This window comes from Rhincodon typus, chromosome 9 (genome assembly GCF_021869965.1).
Source record: "Rhincodon typus isolate 14 chromosome 9, sRhiTyp1.1, whole genome shotgun sequence".
Classification (NCBI taxonomy): Eukaryota; Metazoa; Chordata; class Chondrichthyes; order Orectolobiformes; family Rhincodontidae; genus Rhincodon; species Rhincodon typus.
The window spans coordinates 42,862,189-42,873,201 of NC_063340.1; the positions used below are offsets into that span (position 1 = coordinate 42,862,189).

Here is an 11,013-nt window from a genome sequence, read left to right on the forward strand (position 1 = left end):
CTGGATGAACACAGCAGGCCGAGCAGGAAAGCTGATGTTTCGGGCCTTCAGAAAATTTTCTGAAGAAGGGTCTAGGCCCGAAATGTCAGCTTTCCTGCTCCTCTGATGCTGCTTGGCCTGCTGTGTTCATCCAGCTCTACACCTTGTTATCTCAGTTTAGGAGTAAACAGGCCTTTTTGAGGAGCAGCCAGTAACTAGCGGTATACTGCTTGATGCCAGCAATTCACAACACATATTGAATGATTTAGATGAACTAAATGTACTATCTCCAAATTTGCAGATGACATAAAGCTGGGTGAGAAGTGTGCTGTAAGGAGGATGTTGAGATGTTTCACTGTGTTTTGCACAAGTCGAGTGAGTGGGCAAATGCAGGTCAAATGGTGTAGAATGTTGATAATTGAAAGGTTATATGAAGTTGCTGAAAGTAAGCATGCAGGTAATGAAGAAGGAAAATTATATGTTGGCCTTCATAATGAGAGGATTCAATTACAGGCACAGGGATGTCTTACTGCAGTTGTACAGGACCTTGGTGAAGCCACACCTAGAGCATTGTATGCAGTTTTTTGCCTCTATCTGAAGAAGGATGTCCTGGCTATAGCGAGAGTGCAATGAAGATTTACCAGATTGAGTCCTGGGATGGTAGGACTGATGTATAGTGGATCAGTTAGGACTATATTCACAGGAGTTTAGAAGAGTGAGGGGGGAATCTCATAGAAGCCTGTAAAATTCTAACGGAAATAGGCACGGCAAATGCAGGAAGGATGTTCCCAGTAACCTGCAGTCCAGAACTAGGAATCACAGTCTAAGGGTATAGGATAAGCCATTCAGAACCGAGATGGAGAGAACTTTCTTTTTTCAGAGGGTGATAAGTCTGTGGACTTCTCTGTCATAGAAGGTGCTCGAGGAGAAAAAAAGCATTGAATCTTTTCAAGAAGTTAGATATAGTTCTTGGGGCTAAAGGGGCCAAAAGGTATTGGGAGAAAGTAGGAACAGGGTACTGTGTACAGTGATCAGCCATGATCATATTGAATGGTGGAGCAGGCTGGAATGGCCTCCTACTCCTATTTCCAATGTTTCTATGTCCTGTCGTACATGGACATGGACTGCTTCGTTATATGACAACTTCTGAATGAGGCTCATGAGGTATTATGGAGCAAGAGATGTAGAATATTTAAGCAACAATGCATGGATTGCTGGGAGGCATGTGAATCCATAAAGGGTGTTATCTAGTTGTGTTGCATTAGTAAGAATGCACTTGGTGCTCTTCCTGTCCAAATAATTAATAGAGGATCAGCCACAAGGAATAATTTGATGCTTGGTACCCAAAAATATTGTTAAATATTTTTTGGGTAGTGTTATTAACTTGTACATTTTTAAATGAAAGTATAAAAACAAAATAAAATCTATAATCTAAAATTATTTCCTTAAAATATGTGCTGGGTTTTGACAAGTAGAATGATGGAAGTGGAATTCTGTTTCATTACAGTTATGTTTACTGTTAATTATAGCACATGTTTTGACATTTTCTGTTCTCCTTTCCCTCTTACTGTCTTATAGAATGCGACTCTTCAGGCTGAGAAACAAGCCTTGAAAACTCAGCTGAAACAGCTAGAAGCCCAAAATAACAACTTGCAAGCTCAAATCCTTGCACTTCAGCGACAGACAACATCTTTACAGGAGCACAATACCACCTTGCAAACACAGAATGCCAAGCTGCAGGTTAGAATTTGTGTTATTGGTGCTTTTTTAATTTCACAATTGGTGCATCATTTACTGAAATAGAATACTTTTCTTGATTCAAAAGCAAGAATGGCTTTTCAATTAAGTTACAATAAGCAATACATTTCATCTGCATTAGATTTCTAAAATATTCAGTAAAAATCATAATCTGTATGCTAACGATATTTTTTGAATGGAAATTGGGCTAAATCTAAGAGGCTTAGCATAAGAAACAGCACAAAACATTCGCCAGCATTCTGTCATAACTCGATGGAACACAATTTCAGAAGAGAAGTATTTTACAAGTCTAAAAATATTTTCTAAAGTCCATTTCACAACATCATAGATGCCATTTATTTAGAATAAACAGCAATCTGGCATGTTTTTCTATTTTGCGTAAACATGCATCACGTCAACAGACTTACAACTTTTACAGCATGAAAGAGCAAAACAATATAATTTGTCTCTTGTTACTTGAAATTTGTTGATTTATATTGAGCAGCTGTTTTTCTATAAATTCATTAGCGTAAAACCAACTTTTCAGGTCAATTTTCAAATCGGTTAAAGCCCAAATTCTAAAGAATACTGTGTCCACAATAACACACATTGTGATACCTTTACTAATTTTGTTTTTGCTTTTTGACTGTGCCTTAAACTCCATTACTTGAATTGAAACAATCTAACATAACTGTTAAAGTGAACAAGCCCATCTCCTAAACATTTTCGGCAGATAGCATGTGATTTCATGTGGGAGTATTCAGTTGCAAGGTTAGAGGCTGGAAGGATGACTTTTAAACTAATTGCATATTTTGTATTCGTTGGAAATCCCTGATGACTGGCATGAGAGTGTTAGTTGTTCAGAGGGGAAAAAAAAGTTGTAGCCAAAATTAGGTAGAGAGATGACGAGTAACAGAGACTGATAATGGATTGGTAGTAGGCACACTGGGTTAAAGTAGCAATAATCTCAGATGATGATAAGGCTGCCCTCATTAGAGTGAGATACTGTCGGTGCTTTAATCTGGAATGACACCACACCTTGGGCAAGGGGAGAGGTTGAGAAGGAGAGCCGTTCATGGTAACCTCCAGCTTATGCAGAATTGACTCTACGCTGTTGGTACTACACTGCACTGTAAACCAGAAAGCATCCAGCTAACTGACGACCTTACTTATTTCACCTGGGGAGAAGACTAGTGAACTAGTAAAGCAATATATTGTTGCGAAATTGGGTAGAGTACTTTTGGATTGGGAGGCAGGAGGTTTGAATTTAGTGTTTGTAAAATGGTAGGGGGGGACAGTATTGTGTGGTCCCTTTCAAAGATTATGTGCTTTTTCTATGCTTAGAGATCTTAAAAAAAGGTCTGTGAGCAGCAGCTTGAAAGTTTGCAAGTACGCAGAGCACCTGAATTGAAACATTTGTAACAAAAGGCTATACAGCTAGCAGGCCAAGCAGCACTTTTTACTAAGACAGCAAGTTTTGAAATTAGCCAATCAATTTGAACCAGGCACTTAAAACAATTAAATTTAAATCTGATGGTTTGACAACAGAGGACCAATCCTATTGTAAGAAATTGATATGTCTTTAAGGATATAAAAGAATGGGCAGTTGGGCAAATACAGGAGTGTTCACTGCCACCTGCCGGAGTTAACAGCCCTCAGCTCTCAAGAGGGAATCACTGGCTCTCGCAGACTCCTCTAAGTCTCAGAGAAAGCACCATATAAAGAACAAAGGTTCCCATGGCACAACTAGTGAATATTTCTGACAGAAGAATCGATGAAGAAGGCCCTCCTCACAGAAGAATCGACAGAAAAGGCACAGAACATTCAGGAAGACACATAACTTGGCTGTAATTTTGAGAAACTTAATTCTATTTTCTTTAAATTTTATTTTATGTGAGTGGGACTTGTATTTACTGGAACAGCATACTATTAGAATCATATTTTATTCATGAATAGTTAGTAGTTAGAAAGGATTTATTCAGTATCTTAATAGTTTAGTTAATTTGTTCACTGTTAGAGTTAGATAACTAAATTATTACTTGTTGATTGTAATGTAAGTGTTAGGGGTTTATTTTATTTAACCACTAGAAGTTGCTAAAAGGCAGGTTATACCACTTTTCACACTCCCATTACAGATAATAGGGCGAGGTGCTCCTCTTTGGGTGTTTTGGTTTTAGATCTCATGGCGGGGGGTGGCGGCAGGGGGGGGGTGTCAACCTCCGCTTTATAACAACGTGAGTAAAAGGAGTTTGTATATTTAGGTGAGGACTGTAATGGTGCTTAATTTGGCCATGGAAACAGCCTTCCTGGATTTACCTAAAGTAGTCTAATGTTTATTAAAGTGTTTAAAGTTAACATTAATTCATTTTTCTTTGACAGGTAGAACATTCTACCCTTAATTCTCAAAGTGCATCCTTGATGACTCAGAATTCTCAGCTTCAGAATCAGCAGTTGTCATTGGAGAATGAAAATGAATCATTGATAAAGGAAAAAGAGGAGTTGAAATTACAGTATGATTCGCTCATCAAGGATCACGAGAAACTAGCTAAATTACATGAGCATCAGGCAACAGAATACGAGTCCCTCATCAACAAACATGGAAGTTTGAAATTTGCTCATAAAAATTTAGAAGTTGATCATAAAGAACTTGAGGACAGGTACGTAATTCTTGATTATCAAAAATGTTTTCACTTATTTAAACTTCAGGGGTATATGATAAATGTGTCATGTTGTGAAGAGTTCAAAAACAGAACCATTGAGCAATATTGACATTTAAAAGATTCCACTATCGTGCAGATTTTTCGGTCAAATAAATCTTTCTTACATACACATGTAAACCCATTTATATTCTGAATAGCAGCATCTGTTCCTTTACTTCGAGCATTAGCAGCTACCTTCATTGTTGGCTGCTTTATTTAAAGTAGACTAGATTAAATTATTATCGGTTTGCTGATTTTTACTTTGAAGTTGATAGTTGGAAACTGTGGCAGTGAAAGCACTTTGCAAATCTTTCAGGAAGTTTGACACTGTTTTGAAAACTTCCTTGAGTTTTGATGGGAGTTTAATTTTCATTTAATAATTAATACAAGTTGCCTCAATTTGTTCCTTCAGTTTTAGCATAATGTATTTTAGTGGCTTTAATTCCAACTGATAAAATTTCAAATTTGATTCAATTATTTGTGGATTCTCACCAGTGAGAAATTCACATGTTGCCTCTTTACTATCTTTCCACATTATTTGTTTTTCAGAAGTGTGATCAGGCAGCTGCTGTGTCTTTTAGATGACTATTGTGATGAGAGATGTGTGATTTTTATACAGTTTTAAAGTTTGGATATTATAATATTGGTATATGGATGTTACTTTTGTGAAGGGTTTTTAAAAGGAAAATAACTACATTAGACATTCCTTCCAGAACTGTGACCTAATCAAGTATGTGTAGGAGAGTTTAGACCCCATGGATTGTTAAGGTAGATTATTTTCACTATGGAAATCACTTCTGAGGAAGGGTCACCAGACCTGAAACATTAACTCTGTTTTTTCCTTCACAGATGCTGCCAGACCTGCTGGGCTTTTTCCAGCAACTTTGTTTTTGTTCCTTGTTTTCACTATGGTGGTTTACAACAGGTGGGATAAATAGTGAAGGTTATAATCTTGCTTTTAGTTCAGGATAATTGTGGAATAATATTAGTTTTGAAAACCTAGAGATTGAAAGCCATTACAGTTTTGAAGGAGACCTGACTGGAGTCAGAAGCAAATGACGGATAGAACCAAAAAGTGATGTGAAGAAATGCTTTTATTGTAATAAGACTTGGACATGCTAAAGCCAATTTATATACTGGAAGTTAAATGGGAGACAGTTAAATGGATTACATGAGTAGGAATGTGTAAGGAATCTCCAGAAAAGGAAGCATTAGGAAAGGAAAAAAGTATTAAAACTGCAGTGGTAGTAAAATGAGAACATTTTCTTTGAATATACCAAGAAGAAAAGATGACTCCGGACAGTCAAGAAAATTTTTTCTCAATGATAAGGAGAATAAAACAGCTGGAGGTTCTGAATTTGTTATCTCAAAAGGAGAGGTAAAATCTTATGCGGCAACTCAAGGAGGTGAACCAGCAAAGATATTGTAAAATACTGGAACCAGTCAATTACTAATGCTGGCTAATGATTATGTATGTCTTGTCTTGTCTTCCGAAAGAGTTAATGAAGGAGAAAATATGAATTGAAGATCGACATGGAGATCATAAACCAATTTCATCATGCAGAGTTAAATTAAAGAGTGACTTAGTAAATGAAGTTGTAGTTGGAATGGTGAAACAAGTATTGGCAGAATGGATTGATTTTATCTTGGAAAATAACTGGTTCAAAAATGTTGGCTTCACCAAGGGTGGTGGATTAACCAATAGAGGTTTAAAAAAAAAAGCTACATGAAGACATCCTGGATTGTTTCCTGACTATGTTGTGACTAGACCTTAAACCCATAAACTTAGGCAGGAAGAAGAGGAGTCTTTGAGTCAGGGAGATCACTTGGAAATTTGGTTAACGGACAGAATTTTCAAAATTTTAAATAACGTTGATGAAGGAAAAGTGATAATGCAACAAACAAATCCCAAATTAAGAGTGTTCTATCAAAGAGCCTACTCAGAAATTGAATCAGAACTAATACCAGACTGTTATTACTCGAAAGAAAAAATATTAATGAGGAAGTAGAGACCAACTCAAAATGAACAGTGGTCCATCACATGATAATTTTATCCGAATATCATAAGGAAATTTTACAAATTGCACATGAAATTGCAGTAGTAGGTCGCTTTGCTCCTTTAAACCCGATACCAGTTTTCAATAATCATTTGAGAGCTTTAATAGATTGTGTAGAACCCAGACTAAATCCAGGAATGGGAATTGGCATCTTTCAACAATAATGGATGTATCTATATGGTTTCCTAAAGCAATGTCTTTAGAAAACTTACTGCAACTTTTATAAAGGTGTGGATTACCCAAAGAAATATAATTAAATCAAGATTCAAATTTTATCTCTGAAATTTTTGAAGAAACGATAACTGGTTTGGAAATAAAGCAGCTTACATCTTGCAATTATCACCCACAATCTCAAGGTGCATTGGCGATACAGCATCAAACTTTGAAGACACAAAGCTCATTGTCAAGCTAAACGCTAATTATTGGGATAGGGGAATTCTCTTGTTACTGTTTGCCATTAGGGATGCTCCTCATGTGTCCATAACATTTGGTCCTTCTGAAGTGATAAATGGACATGAGGTGAGAGGACCACTGAAACTGATTAAAGAAAATTTGATAAAACTCAGCAATTATGCTTCCAGCCTATGTTCATATTTCAGAGAGATACTAACCAAAATATGAGTTGCCAAATACCGTTTGAAGAGCACTCAACAATGAAAACTATAACAGATAAAAAGGTTGAACTTCAAAATGTTGTTGCTGGAGGCAGGATGTTAATATTGTTACCTGTCTCTCGGAACCATTAAAGGCAAAGTTCACTGGATTTTATGAAATCGAAAACAACTCAATTATTTAAATTATGTAGTGAGTATTCCAGAAACATCAGTGAGTGTGTTATGTTAATGTGCTAAAGAGATATTATGAAAATGAGGATAATTGGGAGAAAGATATATCTATAGTAGTAAAAGAAATGTGGAGTGAAGTGAAAATGTAGAAACAATTGGAGAATGAATTAGAAATTGGAACTCCAAAAGTTGATCCTCCAGAAATCAGATTGTACAGAGATACTTAATATGTTAGCATTATATATTATCTGTAGCAAATTTTTAAAGTGAGTTATAAAGGCTATCATTGACTCATAAATCAATTTGCATGAATAGATCTTGAAAAAGTCTTTGGTGTTCACGGTGTTAATGTAGGGGATGTGTTAGCTATCAAACAACATCCTCACAGACTCATTCCAGAGAAATTAGTTCAAGTGGGGGAAGAATGATGGAACATTATTTAATTGAGTCATTGTCGCACCTATCATCAAAGATTCACTATTGATTATCATGAAGTCAGCGCAGTAACAAAAGTGGACTCTCCTCTTACTCCAAGATAAGCGGCGTGTGTTGAAAAAATCGGGATGTATGATTCAACCCATATTGACTTGCTGAAAAGATTGTCAAATTCCATTGACTGATACTGGCAAAGAAATTTTATCTTTCATAATACTGAATGGGCTTTCGTTATTGCAGCGTCATGTTGTTTGAAATGAAAAATGCATCAGCAAGCTGACTAAGCTATTTGATCAGTTACAAAGAGCCAATTTGGTTATAAATTTGGCTAAAAGTCAATTTGCCAATGAAAATCAGTCTTATTTGCACCCCACTGTTGGACAAGCTCAAGTTACACATAGAGAAGCAAAAGCAACAGGTTACTTTGGATTTTCCCAGGCCTGAAATTTATGATATATTAGCATGAGTGAATTTTATCACAAGCATGTTCTGAACCTCAACACTGTGGTAGCTACTTCAACAAATTTGTTAAAGAAAGGCAAATAATTTGAATGGACACAAAACCGTCAAAAGTGCCTTTGACAACCTGAAAGCTGTGGTGACACATCCACCAGTTTTAGCAGTACCGAATTATGAGAAGCTATTCAGACTGGCTGTTCACATTGGTGGATGGTGTTTTACTAAAAGATGACAAAAGAAGGATCAAAAGTATTTTGGTTTCTTAAGGAAAGTGAATGATTGTCGACAGAAATGTTTAATGGCTAAGAAAGAGACACTGAGTCTTGTGTTGACAGCCTTAAATATATTTCAGTAACAACTCTGAAGACACTGGTATTTATATAGACCACAATTCTTTTAAAGATTTTAGAGAAATTTCTGAACAAGAACTTTGTCCAACCATATAATATAAAAATCATTCCTTTGCATGAAAAAGACAATGTAGTAGCTGGTGCTTGATTAAGAGCACATGTGAAGGAAACTGAATTTTGTGATTTAAAATTGAATTAAGTAAAATATGATTCTCAAAGCACTTTCTTTGTTTAATGTGAGTATATAATTAATGTTAATGCATCACCGAAATAGTGTTATGAAGAATTTGCTCTGATGGAAAATGAAAATGCTGTTTAAAATGATAAATTTTCTTTCTTCTTTGGAGTGAGGTGTGATAAGAGGTGTGTGACTAAGTTTCAAGGAATGACCACCGCATTAATTAAAAATGAAAAAACTAATCATTCTGAGATCTGACTTGCCTGCTCGTACCATCTGCTGGATCATAACACTGTCCTGATGACGAGTGTCTAGCTTTCATTCTGTTTCTGTGAAAGCACACCTTCTATTTTAGTTCAGCTAAGAAACACAATCTGACTTTCACACAGAATCAAATTTTAGATGTGTTTCGAGATATAATCAGGAAAAAGTGCCATAACCAAGCAACATTCTGATGTATGATTGAGAGAATATATTTTCTCATTGTTACGCTTGTCACAAGTTTTCTTGATCTCTTGTCATGGTCATGTCATACCAAAGCTATCGGGAAATACAGACTCTTAAAGCTGAATCTTGCTAGAGATCAGCAAAATGTCAGTTTTGTCAAATTTCAGGAATGGGGAGATCCTCCATGAGACCAAGTGAGTTTTCTTGCAATATCGTCTGAAACCCACCTCGTTAATTACATACCACACTCCAGTGATTCCCTGTTCATCTGGCGCTATCCCGATTCTCTCCCTCACGCACTCCAGGGGAGGATCCCGATCGTGACCAACCCAAGCGGCTGCTATACTGTACCCAAGCCCCTGGACTGATGTTGGACAATGACATTGACTCACCTTCCCTTGACATGACTGAGGACTACATTCCTTAGACTTCGAAGCATGTTCTTGGGTTGAAATACATGCAGTGTATTTGGTGCATATGCTGCCATGGTGCAAGTGTGAGATTGATGTAACATGGTGCTATATGGCAACATGTCCACCCCCTTGACTGCTGATAACTATGACAAACTGGCTAGCTTTGTATCTCTGCTAAAAGCCAAATCAAAATAGAAGTACAGTGTGCCTGTTAGCATGTGCTAGGGGGGCAAAGCAGGGATGCTATGAGTGTCAAAATAGGCACAAAATAAATCGTAGAATCCCTACATTGTGGAAGCAGGCCCTTCGGCCCAACAAGTCCACACCAAACCTCAGAGCATCCCACCCAGACCCGTCCCCTTGTAACCCACCTAATCTACACATCCCTGAACACTGAGCAATTTAGCATAGCCAATCCACCTAACCTGCACATCTTTGGACTATGGGAGGAAACCGGAGCACCCGGAGGAAACCCACGCAGACACCGGGAGAATGTGCAAACTCCACACAGACAGTCGCCCGAGGCTGGAATTGAACCCGGGTCCCTGGCGCTGTGAGGCAGCAATGCTAACCACTGAGCCACCATGCCACCCTAATATGAGCAGAATTGGAGCAAGTAAGGAACCCTGAGATGCAAACTCCTCCAAACCATGGGCTGGGTTCATCCCTGCATGAATAGCATCATTGTAGTAGCATTGAAATGAAAGATACTGGAGTTGTCCAAAGTGCAATGATGAGGTGTCAAACCATAACAAGGTGTAGAGCTGGATGAAAACAGCAGGCCAAGCAGCATCATAGGAGCAGGAAGGCTGACGTTTCGGGCCGAGACCCTTCTTCAGAAATGGGGGAGGGGAAGGAGGTTCTGAAATAAATAGGGAAAGAGGGGGAGGTGGATAGAAGATGGATAGAGGAGAAGATAGGTGGAGAGGAGACAGACAGGTCAAAGAGGCGGGGATGGAGCCAGTAAAGGTGAGTGTAGGTGAGGAGATAGGTCAGTCCAGGGAGGATGGACAGGTCAAGGGGGCAGGATGAGGTTAGTAGGTAGAAGATGAGGGTGCGGCTTGAGGTGGGTGGAGGGGATAGGTAGGAGGAAGGATAGGTTAGGGAGGCAGGGACAAGCTGGTCTGGTTTTGGGATGCGGTAGTGGGAGGGGAGATTTTGAAGCTTGTGAAATCCCCATTGATACCATTGGGCTGCAGGGTTCCCAAGCGGAATATGAGTTGCTGTTCCTGCAACCTTCGGGTAGCATCGTTGTGGCACTGCAGGAGGCCCAGGATGGGCATGTCGTCTGTGGAATGGGAGGGGGAGTTGAAATGGTTCGCGACTGGGAGGTGCAGTTGTTTAGTGCGAACCGAGCGTAGGTGTTCTGCAAAGCGGTCCCCAAGCCTCCGCTTGGTTTCCCCGATGTAGAGGAGGCCACAACGGGAACAGCGGATGCAGTATACCACATTAGCAGATGTGCAGGTGAACATCT

The 11,013-nt window shown here is 38.4% G+C and overlaps 1 protein-coding gene across 7 annotated transcripts in view; it reads left to right on the top strand.

Annotated features, from left to right (window-relative positions):
* ccdc88ab (coiled-coil domain containing 88Ab) overlaps positions 1-11,013 on the top strand; it is a 342,694-nt gene that overhangs the window by 220,511 nt on the left and 111,170 nt on the right. For all 7 annotated transcript variants that reach the window (XM_048601173.1, XM_048601174.1, XM_048601175.1 and 4 more), the window contains 2 exons: positions 1,558-1,719; positions 4,096-4,373. In XM_048601173.1, the coding sequence (XP_048457130.1) occupies positions 1,558-1,719; positions 4,096-4,373 (440 nt within the window). The remainder of the gene's footprint in view (positions 1-1,557; positions 1,720-4,095; positions 4,374-11,013) is intronic.